Source organism: Zootoca vivipara, chromosome 15 (assembly GCF_965207765.1).
Source record: "Zootoca vivipara chromosome 15, rZooViv2.hap1.1, whole genome shotgun sequence".
Taxonomy (NCBI): domain Eukaryota; kingdom Metazoa; phylum Chordata; class Lepidosauria; order Squamata; family Lacertidae; genus Zootoca; species Zootoca vivipara.
In genome coordinates, this window is record NC_142598.1 from 14,970,573 (window position 1) to 14,988,245 (window position 17,673).

General features: G+C 43.7%; 1 protein-coding gene across 2 annotated transcripts; it reads right to left on the minus strand.

The window, feature by feature from the left end:
* Nucleotides 1-600: 600 nt before the first annotated feature.
* DUSP12 (dual specificity phosphatase 12) lies at nucleotides 601-15,906 on the minus strand. Of its 2 annotated transcripts, none has more exons than XM_035141218.3 (6): nucleotides 15,592-15,906; nucleotides 12,729-12,842; nucleotides 12,525-12,643; nucleotides 5,878-5,974; nucleotides 2,881-3,067; nucleotides 601-2,231 (listed from the first exon to the last, which is right to left on the minus strand). In XM_035141218.3, the coding sequence occupies exons 1-6, from the start codon at nucleotides 15,837-15,839 to the stop codon at nucleotides 2,067-2,069; spliced, it is 930 nt and encodes a 309-aa protein (XP_034997109.3). In that variant the 5' UTR covers nucleotides 15,840-15,906; the 3' UTR covers nucleotides 601-2,066. The 2 variants fall into 2 exon arrangements, with proteins under 2 accessions (XP_034997109.3, XP_088514452.1); XM_088658326.1 differs by having other exon boundaries at nucleotides 2,881-3,072.
* Between the last annotated feature and the right edge of the window lie 1,767 nt (nucleotides 15,907-17,673).

The window sequence follows — 17,673 nt, forward strand, 5'->3', positions numbered from 1 at the left end:
AATCTCAGCTTTTGTTTTAAAATATCAGCTTTTGTTTTTTTTAAAAAACCAGAATATGCAAAATAAGGAAACATGGAAATATATTTGGAACCAATTGCTCAAGGGGAATTAAGCAATACCGTGTCCCATGGAAAAGGATGAAACATACATAAAGTAGGCAATGTGCATATATTTAACAACAAATACTTGTACTTCCAAGATGTGCAAGTTGCAAGTCCCCTATCAGTTGAGGTGAGCAGTCCAGCCCTTATAAACTCCCTAACATTGAAAATATACTGCAAAAGCGTATTTAGTATTTGTCATCTTGCTTTAGATCTGCAGGCAGTGCTATGGCAGCCCTGTTTAGGGAAGTGTGGCGATCAGCCTAAAGGTAAGCCAGGTTACTAAGGGTTAATCCAAATAGAACTGTTAGAACCCAAGGGGGTGGGCTCTGGCAGAGTATAAAAACCCCACCCCTGGAGTCAGGTAGTCAGAGTTCGTGAGGTGGTTTGTGAGTTGGTAGTCAGTTGGAGAAGTACTCAGTTGGTTGTTAGAAGAGATAGAGCTGGTTTAATATTGAGGTGAGGCATAGATGGTGTGGGTTATTAATCAGTCAGGATAAAGAGTTTGTGTGTTTATTTACAGATACATTTAGTTTCTTTAGCGGTAATAGGCCGGTATAGGAAACATCTGTTATTTGTAACAATCTTAAGACAAATACTGAAACCATTACGCTTATGTACCAACAATAAAACAACATATTTTTAATTGCAGAATATCCTGGTCTGAAGTGATTAATAAGTGACAGCGGTTATTTACTTTGTCGTTGGTGCATCATCAATAGACCGTAAAACGTCCGGGGGTGCTGCGCAGGTCAGGGTGACCGCGACAGGAAGCTTTTAATGTTTGATGGATTTCTGTATTTTAATGTTTTGTTGGAAGCCGCCCAGAGTGGCTGGGGGAACCCGGCCAGATGGGTGGGGTATAAATAATAAATTATTATTATATTATTATTATACTTAATTATCTTCGACAACTGAGCATCTCTGTAATGTAACAACCTGCCAATTCCCCTCCCCTACCATTAACTCACACACCAAGTTTTCAGAATTTTTTTTAATTTCAAAATGCAATTTGCATACAGCACGTAATACCTTGTTGGAAGAAGATTACAAGCCCTTTCAGTAAATGACCTAGAAACCAAGACTAATCTTTGTCAGTCAAGTGATTCAGCAAATGCTGACTACCTGTAATTTGGATCCATTTCACAACAGATTGTTAGAAACCCTCATGATGTAGGATAGCATATAACTTATTGCTGATAAATCAACGCAACAGTCACCAGAGACACTCACAAAGCGATTTTTCTGATAGTCCTTTTCCAAGTTATAATCCAGTTTAAAGTGATAATTAGACATCAGGCATCCAGTGGCTGGCACGCCTGCATCATCGTGAGTAGTACTCTTCCTGTTCTGTATTCCCAAACATCCAATCATATTTCGCACCAAAACTATCAAATTTCAGAATGCTATTTTATAACAATCTAACAGCTGCAGAGTCTCCCTAATTACTTTTCCTTAATAGTCATTTGGACACTAAAACCAAGCGGGTTTGTTTATGAAAACCCTCTGGATGCAGAACATTTCGGAAAATTTCTTGACAAAACAAGTGAAAGAGCTAGGGACAAACAACAAATTGCATTGCACACATCTTGGTTTTGTTTCGAAGAAACCGTAGGCATGGGGATGGGGGAGGCTGATAAAAGTCAGGACCATAGCCTACAGGAAGAGTAGGGAGGTGAGATTTTTATCAGAACTGTGATGCAGAGAGAATGGTTAATTACCACATGCCACGGTCCTAATCTTGCCCCCAGCTCTGGCTTACCCCTAGGGCCTGCTCCCTCTTTCTTTTTTCCTTTTTTTTAAATGACACATGAAGTCTAGGTATTCTAGTACAAAATGACTTTTCTGGAAACACTCAACGTGGAGTTCAACTGCTGCTGTCGTACGTATGACTTGCTGTAAACCCATAGGGAGCACTATACAGGAACGAGGCCACTGACTGGACTGCGGAAGTACAAACCAAGTTCACCTTTTTACAGTCTGCAGATTACTCATGGGCAGCAGTCCTTTTACTTCATCCACACGGCTCTTGTGAATTTGGAAGGCAGGGGTCACCCAATGGCCGCACGAACATTGCTCACCTTGCCAATGGAAGGAGCCCAGCTTTGATGTACATTTTGGGCACAGAAGCTGCAAGAGAACAAGACAAATGAGTCACTTAACGCTCCATTTCATCTCTGAGTACAGGAAAAGATAAACTTCAAAACTAACCATCGCTATGGATCTCCAACTTTTAAAGATTTGACTGGTTCGTTCAAATCAACATAAAATCTGGCCTCCTCTGGCCACATTACTCAGCAACTGAAGTTCTGTTACCCAACCTCTCTCTTCCTGCAAACAATGCACACTCACACATGCAGAGAAGTATCTATGGGCCCTATAACCCCCCCCCCAAAGCCCATCATTTTCTCAACTCTATTGCATTTTTCAATACAGTGGAACCTTGGTTGTCAAACGTAATCCGTCCCGTAAGACCGCTTGACTTCCAAAACGTTCGACAACCGAGGCGCGATTGCTGGTCGGCAAAATTCATTGAGAAAATAGAGAAACACGCCTCGGAAGCCCTTTGACTTCCGAGGCGTATTCAAAAACAGAAGCATTCACTTCCAGGTTGTTGGCGTTCAAAAGTTGAAACGTTTCACTTCTGAAGTGTTCAACAACCGAGGTTCCAATGTATTTGCTCAGGTTCCCCTTCAGCTCACTACTTGCTTTGCTGCCATTTTCTTAGCTAACTAGTTGAAGATTTCCAAAGATTCAAACTGTAATTGCTTCCCCTCACCTGTCCATCCATCACTCCTAAGAGTGCAGGTTCCATCCACTGCATGGGCTCAATGAAGTAAGAAGTACACCTAGACTGGTCATCACAGTGAAAAGGGGCAGGTCTCGAAAGCCTCTTATGAGCAAAAGTGGCAGGTCCCTTGCCTTCATCATGAGACAAAATGCTTGAACTTCGAAAGAGCAGGCGCCTGTCCTCCAGAAACAAAGGTAACAGAATGACTTGGAAAGACATCTGAAAGCAATGTCATCTTTGTTCATTAAAGCATATGAAATGAAAGAAACATATAATCAAAAGCAAAAATATACTGTATCTAAACTATCCTTCACATCAATAAGATATGAGGAAGAAACCGTGAGTAAATAGTATGGAGTCAACAGAAAAATTCATTGTGGGAGTTCCTAATCATAAAGCAAACACATTCTTTCGTATGTAACAGGTTTTCATATTGCCACATTCATAAGTTCTTTAATCCATACATTAATTTAGGATGAAATCCTTCTTCCATTCTTCTAAAGATGTTATTTTGGTTACGTAGGCAGCTCTCCTGATCTGACTGCTGAAGCCTACTTGGAATTCCCATGTATCTCCAATATGGTCAAAGGATAAGGCATTTGCAAGCAACCTGCAATAAATTAACCCAGGTGGTCACTTGCGGCCAAGACTACTGGGTAGGCCTACAACAATAGTTTAGAATTGGATCTTCATTTTTCTTGCATTTTTTAAACTAATGCACACTTAGCACACCAACACCAGAAGGCACCACATCCTATACCACAACCCTATTACATATTCAGGCAGCAACCATTTTGCGCAGGGGTTCCATCCCCGGTCCCTACACCCATCGGCTGAGCGCCCTGCCCTGTTCTGCCTTCTTCCAGATCCAAAAGGACCTGCACATCAGTGACCACATGTCAACTGGATGCACCTGAAATAGTCATCACCTATACAGGTGTGGGAATGTTGCTAGGCCAGTCCCAATAGATGCTCTGAATTGTCAGGACTACAGGGAGGAGAAAGAGGATTCAAGTGAAAGGTGTGGCCAGGACCTGGACAATCCAGGGCAAGCTGGGGATGGGGAAGGAGATGTTGGTGCAGGAAGTACTCAGGAGGTGATGGGGATCGGTGAACAGGAACCAGAGCAACAGGACCCATCACCAGAGGACCCCACTGTGTCTATGTACACGGCAGGCTCTGATGTTTAGGGAGCAGCAGTTAGGGTGCTCCAGAAGGCTGAGGCAGGCAAGGGCCCACAGCCCAGCTCCCTAGCTGGCCGAGTGGGGCTCACTAGTTCTGGGAGGAAGTGTATGATTCCTCAGCTGGAGGAGGCTGGGAGCACGTGAGGGTCACATGCCTCTCATCAAGCCCAAATGCTGCAATCAGCATGTATAGTATAATAAGGCAGCAAAGCTGTTCAACTGCCCATGTTGAGGGACCTTGACTTGAGTGCTCTTGGACCTGCACAGGACTGCACTTTGGGTTTGATGCTGGACTGTATCCTAACTGCAGAACTTCAGGCTTAACCCTGAACCTCTTTTCCTGACCTTTGGACTTTGGATTTCTGACTCTGGGTGTTGCTTGTGCTGATTGACCCTCGGATTTTGAACTTGGATTTGGCACACTGACTTACTGCCAGGCAGGCCAGGGGATCAGGACAACGGGCCAAGATGACATCTTAGTCGGCCAGCAAACAAACTTGTAATCGGGTCAGACACAAAGACCACTAAAGTTGGCATGTGCAATCAGATTGCGTTCAGATCGGCTCCAGATCTTTGTTCAATGGGTCACTTAAGTAAATACACATCCAACACCCAATTCTCATGTAGCTGCTATCAGTTTGCCTGCAAGATAACAAGGGCTGCTACAAGGGGGGAAAGGAAGGATTGGGTCTCTCCTGCCACCATCTGCAGAGTTCTCTCCAAATCAAGCAATTGGCAGGCATTCCACTGCCTCTCAGCAGTAACCAGGGACCATTGCCAAAGGACATGAGCTGCTAAGAGCTGCAGGTTATCTCAGTTGACACTTCTACTCTCACCTCCAGCAAGGCAGACCTCATGGCTGTGCAGTCTAACTAGACACCAAATCACCACGGCTCCTTCAGAAAGCTCCCTCTGCTGCTGCATTAAGTTCCAAAACTTTTATAGCACTGTTTCCTTCTACTTTATATTATATATTGCCCATGAGGGTTAATTAAAACCAAATTGTTTTCTCACTCTGCTACAGAACCTTAGCGCTGGGCTTCTGACATCTGGAATCATACCTCTTTCCCTTTCCTTACACATTATGACCACAGCATCTCCATTTTTCAAGTATTATTTATAGATAATCTATTTGCTGCTGTATATCTGGGACACTGAGCTAGTTGTCATAAAAGCAGGCAAAGGGGTAAATCTGCATTGGGACAGTGTCACTTCAAACTGCACATAGAAACTGAATGATGGAATGCTTTCCTCATGCAGGGGAGGGGGCAGAACCCACAATGCATAGAAACCTAGCTTATTGCAGAGATGATTAGGTGGGGACCTTTCTGCCTGATTCTAGTTTTTTTATCTGCACCCCTTTTTCTGGTTCAGCAGAATAGTAAATCACCTTCCAATCTTCTTCAATTTTACATCCATTCACAAAAACAAGTTTACCACATCTTGCACAATTTGCAAGAACATGGTCAGTTTTACCTGTCAGAATAAGGTGCCCTACAAGTCAAAAGAGATATATTTTTCCACACAATAAATGTGCAGAACTAAACTTCCAGAGAAATATGGTTTTACTAAAAGCTTGCCAAAACACAGCCTTGGCGAGGACCCTTGTATCACAACATTTATCAGGCAGCACAAATACTACATTTATTTGTGTGAACTGAGTAAATCAAGAAAGGACACTTTTTTGGCTCCCCAGACCAGATCCATGGGGACAGAAGTGTTACTATTTGAAAATAACTGCTGTAAGTCACAGGACAGAGTAGTATGCAAAACTAATAAATATATTTGTGGAGCCCCGTACCTGCACTTTCTACACCTGTACAGAACCTCAGTGCTTGGAGTTTCCTGTACAGTGTTTGGATCAACTGCAAAGACATCTAGCGGCAGATTTCGTAGCTCTGAAAAGAAGAAGCAACGGTGCATTTATAAACTTGCAGACAGTAATCATTAAACATTAAAAGCTTGTATTGGTTTACTGCATTTATATACAGTATTATCCTTAAGCAAAATTTTCAACAAAATCTACTTTTAACAAAAGAAAATAGCTTTTGTCCCAATAAGTACCATAAAGAAGCTAATGCGGTTGAAACTACCTACGGTGAACTCCTTCCTTCATTAAAAAAGCCTATACTCAAGATGTGCATTTATTCTCACTTTATGAGATCATTGCAAAAACCAATTTCACATACGGTAAATATGCTATCAGCTATGTTGATCCATTATTATTTTTTTGAAACAAAAGCAACAGAATCTACTTCACTTATTTAATTAATTTATAGCCCGCTTTTCCTCCAAGAAGTTCAAGGTGCCGTGGTACCTTTATTATATTCACGTCAAAGTCTCAAAGCAGTACACTAACTTTTGCATTTCATGGAATTCTTGAGCAGGCTGGATGTTAAACAAAAGGGGTAGGAGAAATATGCTGGTGATAAAGGGCATAGTGGAAGCCTATTTGCAATATCTTTAGTAGATTATTCAGGAAGCTCGCTGTAAATAATTTAAGTTAGTGCTTGGTGCAAATGATCTGCTTGCTAGGGGGAAAAGCAGAAACCATCACACTCTTTTTGAAACTATCAAAGCCAGTACTTATATAGCTCTCCCTCTTTCTCTGGCAGTAATCTATGAAAGCCCTACACCTGCTTCCTATCCACTCCTGGATCCTGCATCCTTGCCTTCAAAACCATCAATAGACTTTCCCCTTACATCTCCACTCTTCTATCCAGATGCATTCAAATGCATGAAGAAGAAGAAGAGTTTGGATTTGATATCCCGCTTTATCACTACCTGAAGGAGTCTCAAAGCGGCTAACAATCTCCTTTCCCCTCCTCCCCCACAACAGACACCCTGTGAGGTGGGTGGGGCTGAGAGACTTCAAAGAAGTCTGACTAGCCCAAGGTCACCCAGCAGCTGCATGTGGAGGAGCGGATACACGAACCCGGTTCCCCAGATTAGGAGTCTACCGCTCTCAACCACTACACCACTGGCATGACTACTTCTTCACTTCACCACCAGTTGCCCCAAGGTCTCGTTTTAGTTTGTTTATTGAATCTATATCCCTCCCTTCCTCCCAAAGGAGCTTGGGGAGGGGGAAGTCTTCGGCTCCTTTAGATCACTCATTCTCCATTACTGCCAAATGCCTAGAGCAGGCATAGGCAAACTCAGCCCTCCAGATGTTTTGGAACTACAACTCCCATCATCCCTGACCACTGGTCCTGCTAGCTAGGGATGATGGGAGTTGTAGTCCCAAAACATCTGGAGGGCTGAGTTTGCCTATGCCTGGCCTAGAGCTGCCTCTCAAAATGCCTGTGATACTCCCACTCTCTTGCTTTCTTCAAATCCACCCTAAAAAGCCACATTTTCTGTGAAACCTTTGGCACGACCAACTGGGCCCAAAACCACATGTTGCATGTTCTTTCCCCTATTACTGCACCTCAGTTTCCATCCTTTTCCTCTGCTGCCTACATGTGTCCCCTGATCATACATTACATCTAAACACACTGGTTTCTATGGAGAGAGATGAAAGTGGAAAGTATTACTATTGCGTTTTAGGGGAAGGGAAGGGGCACTAGGGATCTTGCAGGCTGCAATGGAGGCCTGGGGCAGGGGGTGAATGAAAGCTTGAAATGTGAATGGTGCAAGTTTGGTCCACCCGAGGGTAGAAAGAAGAGCAAGATCAGGAGAGAGAGAGCAAGGAAGAGAGAAATGCAAGAGCTGAAGTGCCAATTACCTGTTCCAAAGGAAGAGTGAATATCCCAAGATTCAGTGTTATTCAAGAGTCTGGGGTTCTTGGAGTGGCCAAGTACAAATTTTTGGGTGGTCAGACAACTCTCAGATAACAGGATACAATTTTTTTATCTGGGGACAACCAGGGGAAAAGGCTGCAATGTAGGCAAGGATTCCAAAGATCCTCCAAGACCCACATGGCGCAATACCCAAGCAAGCAACATAGGTTTTCCTTGAACCCCCTGCCCCAAATGGGGAAAAGCAGAAAGTGTGCCTGTGGCGATCGGCCTAAAGTTAAGCCAGGTTACTAAGAGTTAATCCAAATAGAACTGTTAGAACCCAAGGGGGTGGGCTCTGGCAGAGTATAAAAACCCCACCCCTGGAGTCAGGGAGGGAGTTGGTAGTCAGTTGGTTGAGGTAGTCGGTTGGAGTTAGTCGGTTGGTTGTTGGTAGAGAGAGAGAGCTGGTTTTAAACATTGAGGTGAAGCATAGATGGTGGTTATAATCAGTCAGGATAGAGAGTTTGTGTGCTTATGTACAAATACATTTAGTTGTCGTTAGCGGTAATAGGCCGGTAATAGTTATAAATCAGAGGTAATAGGCCGGTATAGGAAACATCTGTTATTTGGAACATTCTTAAGACAAATACTGAAACCATTATGCTTATGTACGAACAATAAAGCAACATATTTTTACTTTCACACTATCCTGGTCTGAAGTGCTTATTAAGTGACAGCAGATATTTGTTTTGTCGTCGGCGCAGTCATCAATAGACCGTAAAACATCCAGGGGTGCTGCACAGGTCAGGGTGACCGCGACAGTGCCTTAAAAGGGGAGCATAAGCCTGTGCGTTCCCTTTAACTTCCTGACTAGATCTGAGAAAAATAACGAACACAAACAGACAAAAAGAAAGGAGTCAAGCAGAGGAGATAGGAAGGGGGAGCTACTAGCTAGGGCAAGAACAATCCATCCTGGAGGATCCCACAGACACTGCAAATGGACTGGGTGAACAATTCAATCCTTTGGGGGAAGAATTTAAAGATTCTGCTCTTAGGAAGGAGGGGATACCTAAAAGAAAAGACAGCAAGGTTGCAAATCTGGCATTGAAGAGGAAGAGCTTTCCCGTAACAAAAGGTAGCATCGCTTTTGATTGACAGTAGGATACTTTAAAGTTTCTTGCCATGGAGCAGTAATGAGATGACTTACAGCAAGCATGGCCAAACTTGGCCCTCCAGCTGTTTTGGGACTACAACTCCCATCATCCCTAGCTAACAGGATCAGTGGCCATGGATGATGGGAATTGTAGTCCCAAAACAGTTGAAGAGCCAAGTTTGGCCATGCCTGACTTACAGGCAAAGCTGAGTTCCATGTGGAAAACAGAAGAGGGAGCCTAAGCTCAGCTTAACCTTGAGCTGTGTCTAAGTCCATTACAAAACTGGGGTGGCAGTTCCTAACTTGTTGGAAAGAACTGAAGTGTGTTCTTATGCTGGCCGTGCGCAAAAGGGAATCAGATGCAAAGCAAGACATTTGCGGCTATGTCTTTGTTGCTTGTGGTAATGAGAACATGTCTAAATCTAAGAAGGGAGGTTTGCTGGTTCATGCCACCGTGTGCCTCCTTTGCTGTGCCTGAGAAAGCCCCATGCTTTGTACTGCCGCTCCTCATGTGAAGCACCAGGAGCAAAGAGGCATGCTGATGATGAAAAAAAGACTGAGCACATAGTACAGTCATACCTCGGTTTAAGTACACTTTGGTTTGAGAATATTCAGTTTAAGTACTCCGCGGACCCGTCTGGAACGGATTAATCCACTTTCCATTACTTTCAATGGGAAAGTTCGCTTCAGGTTAAGTACACTTCAGTTTAAGTACAGACTTCCGGAACCAATTGTGTACCACTGTACTGTAATATATTCCTAGGCTGTAAGTAAGCCACTTGGGGCAGATACCTCCTTGTAAAGTGTCATATTTAGCAATATACTATATAAATAGCTAATAAATATTATTATTAATTACAGCTCACAAGTCTCTGCCAAGCAGAAGGGGAAATGTTGCAGTCTTTTTATTAGCAAATCTCTAGGTAAATTTGTGAATAACTTCTGGAAGCACCATCTGAAGACTGTCATGTGTTGCAAATGGGGCTTCCACCCAGCTTCCTACCTGCACAGCGTTTCCCCTCACACAAACCTTTAACTCTGTTTGATGTTATTAGCCTTTTTAGCATCCAGCTTGAGGAAGAGTTTTGTGAAGCTCAAAAGCTAGTTTTAACAGATTATACTATTCCGGTTGAAACACTGTGTTTTATAAAATATGCTTACAGGATCCTCTCTTTCTTCACTGAGCAGAGGCACTAGAAAGTGGAGGATCCATACTTCTGCAATTCCAACCAGCTTTATATCTTACATAACATGGACTGCTTGATCTTTAGCCTTTACATTGTGAAAAATGCTTCACAAACACTGTGCATGTGCCTAAGTTCTTTTGTAGCACAAAACACCCAGTCCTGAGAGCAAGATAGGAGACCAAGAGAGAGAGAGAGGAGGAGGAGGAGGAGAAACTTTATTATTCTTACTGCAAGCAAAGCCCATTCTTTGGGTTTTCATATTTGATTTAGTCCAACCTGAAAACGATAACAAAATTCTAAACCAAGGATCCCATTGAGACTTGCCTCAACTGTTCCCTTATGCAGCTTGATAATGTGAAAAGAAAAGAAAGAATTACACATATCAGCCTCATTCATAGGGACATAAAAATGTGAATGTGCTTCCGCATAATTTAGACTGTTGAGATTTAGTACACACAAAAGGTCTGATTACAAAATAAAAAATTGAAAAGGAGGCATTTGTATAACTTGCCTTGAAAAGGGAGAGGGCATACATGAGACTGTAGCCCAAAACTGTTACACTAATCCAGGGGTCAGCAACCTTTTTCAGCCGTGGGCCGGTCCACCATCCCTCAGAACATGTGGTGGGCCGGACTATATTTTGGGGGGGGGGAAGTGAACGAATTCCTATGCCCCACAAATAACCCAGAGATGCATTTTAAATAAAAGGACACATTCTACTCATGTAAAAACACGCTGATTCCCGGACCGTCTGTGGGCCGGATTAAGGTGGTGATTGGGAGGCATGCAGCCCCTGGGCCTTAGGTTGCCTACCCTGCGCTAATCAGAAAGCTTAAGGCTTTTACACACAAACACCTTAAGACAGACTAGTAATCAGTAAAGTCTGAAATTAGAACGTTTTTACAACTAGCAATCAAAAACTCCATTTACTTTACCTAATTTCTAAATGACTTGAACTCCAGCACAGCAAGGAAACTCAACCATGTAGCCTGAAAGAAAACCACTCACGAGCATGCCACTCACAAGGTGTTTTATCTTGCTGAGCACTGCCCAGGGGACAGAGATGGCTGTAAGTTGCGTGGCTTACAGATGGATTTCATCCAGAGTAATAGAGGGGGGGGGCGCAAAACAGGGCTGTTACAGAGAAATGAAGCTGGCATGTGCCAAAAGAAAACCTGGAGTGGATTCTTCTGGAGGGAAGATTGCTGAAAACTGATTTCTGCTCTTGCACGAATGAGATCAAGTTTAGGTGTGCTAGATTATTCATAGTATAGCAAGGCTGGAGGCTTTTTGCAGCCTACCTACTGGCAGATCCTGCTTCTGCAAGTTTCCTCAGAAGATCGCAAACCCCTGGGCTCCTAACAACTGCCTTTTGCATCTGAGTACACTTCCAGCTGGCCTCTCTCACCCCATGTCCCACATCAGACAGAGGAAAAAGATTTGTTGCACCAACTTCCTCAGAACCAACTGGGGGAGTGAAGTGCCCAGAATAGAGATGCTACTGGATGGGAATTTTGAAATACCTAGATTTGATTTTGGGAAGGGGGTGTCTGTGTTCCTTAGTTAAGTATATGCTGTACTATAGAGGTGGGGGGAAGTGTTTCGTTTAGAGACATGCAGGGACGCTGTCATGTAGCACAGCAATTTTATTTGGAGGACAGATTGCACTCATATAGTGGAAAGAGAAAAACACTCGGCATGTGTTCAGGGATACTTTAGATATATTCCCACTGGCTACTAGAAATAATTTCCAGCTACCAAACCCAAACTTAAGATTGTGGACTCCTGCATCCATGGGACACAAAGCTGAACTGTGGGAATTATTTCCCCTTCACTGGGAATGTGGCTCCAAATTACACTCCCCTGTCAAGCAACAGCTCCAGCTGCTGAAGATTCTGAAGAATTCAACACTAGCAGGTAGAAAAAGCTAAAGTATGGACAGCTAGGTATACAGCAAAGAAGTTGCTGTTTGACTTTATAACTGCACTGTTTGTCTTTTTTTAATTCTTCTCAGAAGCTAATTTTTACTAGAGGTTGGGAAATGAGCAGGAAAATGAGAGGTGGAGCTGCTCTTACATGGCAAGTATTCAATGTACCAAGGCTCGAAGACAGGGGTCGGGGTGATTTCCAAAAGTAGTCAGTAACGCGTATCCATGCTTTAAGAATTCAAGCTTACTAATCTATCTATAATACAACTCATGTTTTGAAAAAGAGTGCTATTTATTACAGTTTTGTTATTACCCAAGGTGGAAGAACATTGGGGGGGGGGCACAATTCAAGTAGAGTTCAATAAAGCAAGTTCAGTTCCAGTGTGAATAGCTGAATTTGTATGTAGCCATTTCTAGCCCAATGTTAAGAGATTAGAAAAGCACTTCTATTTCCTTACCAGGATATTTCTCTGTCACCTTTTGCAAACGATACTGTTTGTAAACAGGACTGGTTACATTGACTTCACATCCCATTTTTTCATAGAGTTTCAGTTGCCACTCGAAGCCTTCATTCATTCTGGAACAAAGGGGGAGAAAGCCTTCTGACTACATTCCAATCTTCACAAGGAAGAAAAACAATTTTTTATCAAATAAAAACGCACTTGGCATCTGGTTTGATGGCCTGAACAAAGGCATAGGCCTCTTCAAAAGGGAGGTTATTGGCTTTCATTAAATAGGCAGTCACGACAGCAACACTCCGGCTGACTCCAGCTTGACTGAAAACAAAACAAAACAAGGAGACACCCAATAAAATATGGTCACACACAACAAAAAATGGGGGGGGGGGACGACACAAATAACCAGATTCTTCATTCCCTTCAAACTGCATTTCCCCCTAGAGAACATCTTTCTTACAATACACTTGTACTCAGGGAATAGAGCACTGCACACACATTTCTCACGACAACTTTGGAAGATATACTTGTGTATCAATAGCTTTTCCCTTAGAAATACTATACTCAAGAGTCAGAGCCTCAAGTCTTCCCCAGATGCTCTTGGTGTATTTTGATGCACAATGTATTTTGTACTCTAGTTTCACAATACCCCTCATTACCTGCTGCCAACCCCACCCACCTGAAAGACATGACCTCCCTGAAAATTATCCTGCTCTTGTCCTAACAAACAAACAGATGGCAACAGTGTGGTGGAAATCCTGTACAGACAATGATTCACACACACACACACACACCCCTGGCACATAGCTGCCAAGTTATCCCTTTTTTTAAGGGATTTTCCCTTATGCTGAATAGGCTTCCTCGCGAGAAAAGGGAAAACTTGGCAGCTATGCCCTGGCACTTCCTAAACAAAAGTAAGAGCATAAGGGTCCTGCTCCATTTGACCAACACCCATATAGCCAAACATTTCTAACAGTGGCCAGGGCCGGCGCGGCCATTCAGGCGACCTAGGGAGCTGCCTAGGGCGCCAGAATGGAAGGGGCGCTGGCCAGCCTGCCCGCCTGCCCCCCCACCCCCTTCAGGCCGCTCTACAGCTGACAGGCGCAGTGGAGGCGGCCCCAGGCTCGCGCTCCCCGCGCGAAGCTCCGGAGGCGAGCAGGAGCCTGGGACCACCTCCCCGCGCCTCTCAGCTGTTTTTATTTTTATTTTTATTTTTTCTACTTTTTTCCTATTTATTTTTTTTTTCTACTTTTTATTTTTATTTTTTCTATTTTCTATTTTTATTTTTTCTATTTTCTATTTTCTATTTTTCTATTTTTATTTTCTATTTTATTTTATTTTAGGGGGGGGGGCGCCAGAAGGTGATCTCGCCTAGGGCGCAAAAAACCCTAGCACCGGCCCTGACAGTGGCCATCTCCTGTCATTTGTCAGCAGTGTCTGGTATAATCAGTACACAAAACCAGAAATAAGGAAAGGGGGGGAGAGACTTGATGGAGAAAGTGGGAGACACATTCTACATCTTAGGGTAGGGCTATGATGTTTTGTTGATTATTGGCTAGAAAAGCAGGGTGCCACTTTTTAAAAAAGAGGAAGTGTACAAGAACAGACAAAAATTGCAGGTGATAGTGGCCATCTTCAAACAGGCATCTTGCACACACACCCCACACACACACCCTGCACCCTGTCTCTCACACAGAAGGGCAAGTGACTGTCCCAGATGGAGCCTGCTGTGGCTTTTGTCAAGCTTCATCAAAAAGAACACAGAAAGGAAATTGCATACACACGTAATCAACGAAGCAACAAAAATTTATTTGACTGCTCCGCCTTCTGTGCAGGCTAAGAGTTGGGACATGCTGAGATTTGGGAGCACATCGGGGCACAAGGTAAATTAGACAGTGAAAGTTCAGCCAAAAGTTAATGCTAGGGAAGGATTTGCCGGGGGGGGGGGGAGCACATTGCAGTCGTGTCTCATTGCCTGTATAGGTGATTTCCGGATTCTCCTGGAGGAGGTGTTTTTTTTTTCTTTTTAATACCCTGAGAGACAGAAGAAACTGAAGATTCAATGTTATCTGTGTTTGAGCACCAGCATGTCTAGGTCACACGTAATAAGATCCGAGTTAGAAAAAAGGCCAGAGAAACCCCGTCTTTTCCGGTACTTTGGCTTCTGGCTGGACATGGAGGTATCCGATCGCAGGCTGTGCTAAAAATAAAAAATAAAAACCAAAAAAGCACCCCTTTATTTCTCCCAATATCTGTTGGACAGCTCTTATTACCACCCTGATTTATAGATAGATATATCTGGCCAATATCCAACCTGCTTGTGGCAGCGTCCTTGATGTCAAGTGAGGATGGCCACATTGAAATGTTGCATAATTTTATTCATTTATTTATTTATTTATTTCAATTGGAACATGAGACACAGAAAAAGTAAAAAGCACTTCTCAGCATTAGGGAGAGAAGAAGTAAAAAGTATTTCTCGGCTGAAAAGGAAAGATGGGCAGTTGCCTTTCACAACAAAATGTGGCAGAACAATGTCAAAATGTCTCTGGGTTTTTACACACACACACACACACACACACAATTGAGGGCAGAAACCAGGCCCTAGTGCTGCTTGTTATAATAATTGCTATATTATATTGTTTTCTTATATAATTATTATATGATGCTTGTAATAAATAAATAAATATTATTGTTCCACTGCCAGTCTGCAGCGCTCTAATAATAATAATAACAACAACAATTGTTGTTGTTGTTGTTGTTCTCCTGCTGTGCACTAATAATAATTATTATTGTTCCACTGCCAGTCTGCAGTGCTCTAATAATAATAATAATTCTTACTGTTTCACTGCCAGTCCGCAGCGCTATATTAATAATAATAATTGTTGTTGTTCTCCTGTCAGTCTGCAGCGCTATATTATTATTATTAATAATAATAATAGTTGTTGTTGTTCTCCTGTCAGTCTGCAAAATAATAATAATAATAATAATAATAATAATAATAATAATAATAATAATAATAATAATAATAATAAATTCTGACTGTTCTCCTGCCCGTCTGCCGCGCTCTCACCATCGCACCACGGCGGCCCCTCCCCGCTCCCGCGCGCGGCTGATGAAGGAGGCGCAGGCGTCCAAGTGGCTCAGCAGGTCGGCCTCGGGCTGGTCCAGGGCCTGCACGTGCAGCACCGCTTCCAGCCCCGCTGCCGCCGAGGCCTCGGGCGGCTCCGAGTCCACCAGCAGCAGCGCGGAGGCCGACGCGCCATCCGGGAAGCCGCCACCGGCGCCGCTCAGATACAGGCCGGGGAGAACGGGAACCATGGCAAGGGCCAGGCCTCGCCGCCGCCTCAGCGCCCAGCAGCCACGGGTCGCTGCCGGGGTGGGCGGGAACTGCTGTGGCCCCGCCTTCCCGCTCCTTCCACGCCAATGAGGCGCCCTTCCTTGAGCAACCGTAAACTTGCGAAATGATAGACACGCACGCTTCCGCGATTATTTTTTTGTGGGTGTGGAATAGTACATACTGTATATCTAAATTAAGGAAAATAAAAAAATTCCTTCAGTAGCACCTTAAAGACCAACTAAGTTTTTATTTTGGTATGAGCTTTCGTGTGCATGCACACTTCTTCAGATACCCGCAAGTAACACTTGCGGGTTCCGTTTGATTCCCGCCCTTTTCTTCCGTTTTAAACTCAAAAAATATATATTATCCTACAACTGCAGAGCTCGATTATGTTATTATGTACACAAATTTAATAAATAAATAGCAGCAACAGCATTTATTCAGTAGATTTGTATACCACCCTCCACGCGAAGATCTCTGGGCATAAAAGTGCAAAATAAAAACACAAAATACATAATAAAAAGAAGACTCAAAACAAAAGAACAACTCCCCCCTTCCCACAAACACATTTAAAAGGATATAGGTGTTAATCAGCCCAAGGCCTAACTGAAGAGGAGCATTTTCACCTGTCACCTAAAGACATTTCTCATAAACTAAATTATTCTGAGATGATTTACTTAATCCTTTACTTTCTTCTAACCACAGGGGTCTGGAAAGAGTGGATTTCAAAATCAGCCCTTCTGATAATTGCCTATGATGCTATTCATTTATCACTGATAATTTTCTAACGAATATTGTTGGCATCTGTCTGTCTTGAGAGTCAATGGAGTGCGCCTCCGCGGGTGACCTGAAGCCGCTGCATAGCAGCACCAAAGTGACCTTTCCTGGGTGCAAGCCTTGGCAGTGCGTATGGAGGTCCTAGATTGCCCAGACCCCTGTCCTGGCCTTGCTGATGGGGGTCCAAAGGAAAGCAGAGCAATGGGTTTGGCATCAGCTTGGATGAAGGAGTTGCCGGAAAGAGGTGTACAAGGCGCCATTCAACCGTCTTAGAGACTCCAGAGCTGTGTACTTCTCAGCATTTTCTTACCATTGGACCCACTCTTGGTCTCATCTGCTCAATCCGCCAGAGTCTGTCTTCGCATTCAGGGGAAATCCCTAAGTCGCTGAGGGTTTGAGACCCATTGGCTACCATTACAGTCATACTTCGGGTTACGACTGCTGCGGGCTGCGGGCTGTGCCAAACCCGGAAGTAGCGGAATGCGTTACTTATGGGTTTCGGCGCTCGCACCTGCGCAGAAACACAAAATGACATGTGCAGAAGCGCGTCATGCGTGCCCAGACGTGGCGCTGCGGATTGCGAACGTGCCTCCTGCACGGATCACATTCGCAACCCGAGGTATGACTGTACGTGGTTTAGCCAGCTACTTGAAGCCATTCCCAGGATGTGGCTACTGTCGCATGCCAATGGTTTCTAGGAGCCACAGGCAGGTGAGAACTGAGTGCGGGGTGGGGACCAAAGGTGGACAGATTACCCCAGAAGAAGCACGACTTGTCCCTCACCAGAGGTACTATGCCTCCCCTAACATACCCTCCAACATTTCTCCGACGAAAATAGCTTTGTCCCATTCCATAATGATAATTTTACTATTTATACCCCACACATCTTACCGGGTTGCCCCAGTCACACTGGGCTGCTTCCAACATATATAAAAACACAGTAAAACATTTTTTAAAAAAACCTTCCCTATACAGGATTGCCTTCAGATGGCTTAGGGGTTGGATAACTCCATACACTCTGCCAACCTAGCAGTTCGA

Coding starts and splice junctions, on each gene's coding strand:
- DUSP12 (XM_035141218.3), bottom strand. CDS start 15,839: ATGGTTCCCGTTCTCCCCGGCCTGTATCTGAGCGGCGCCGGTGGCGGC. Junction 5,975..12,524: donor GGTGACAGAGAAATATCCTG/GTAAGGAAATAG, acceptor TCTTCTTTTCAG/AGCTACGAAATCTGCCGCTA. Junction 2,232..2,880: donor TAGGAGTGATGGATGGACAG/GTGAGGGGAAGC, acceptor GTTCTCTTGCAG/CTTCTGTGCCCAAAATGTAC.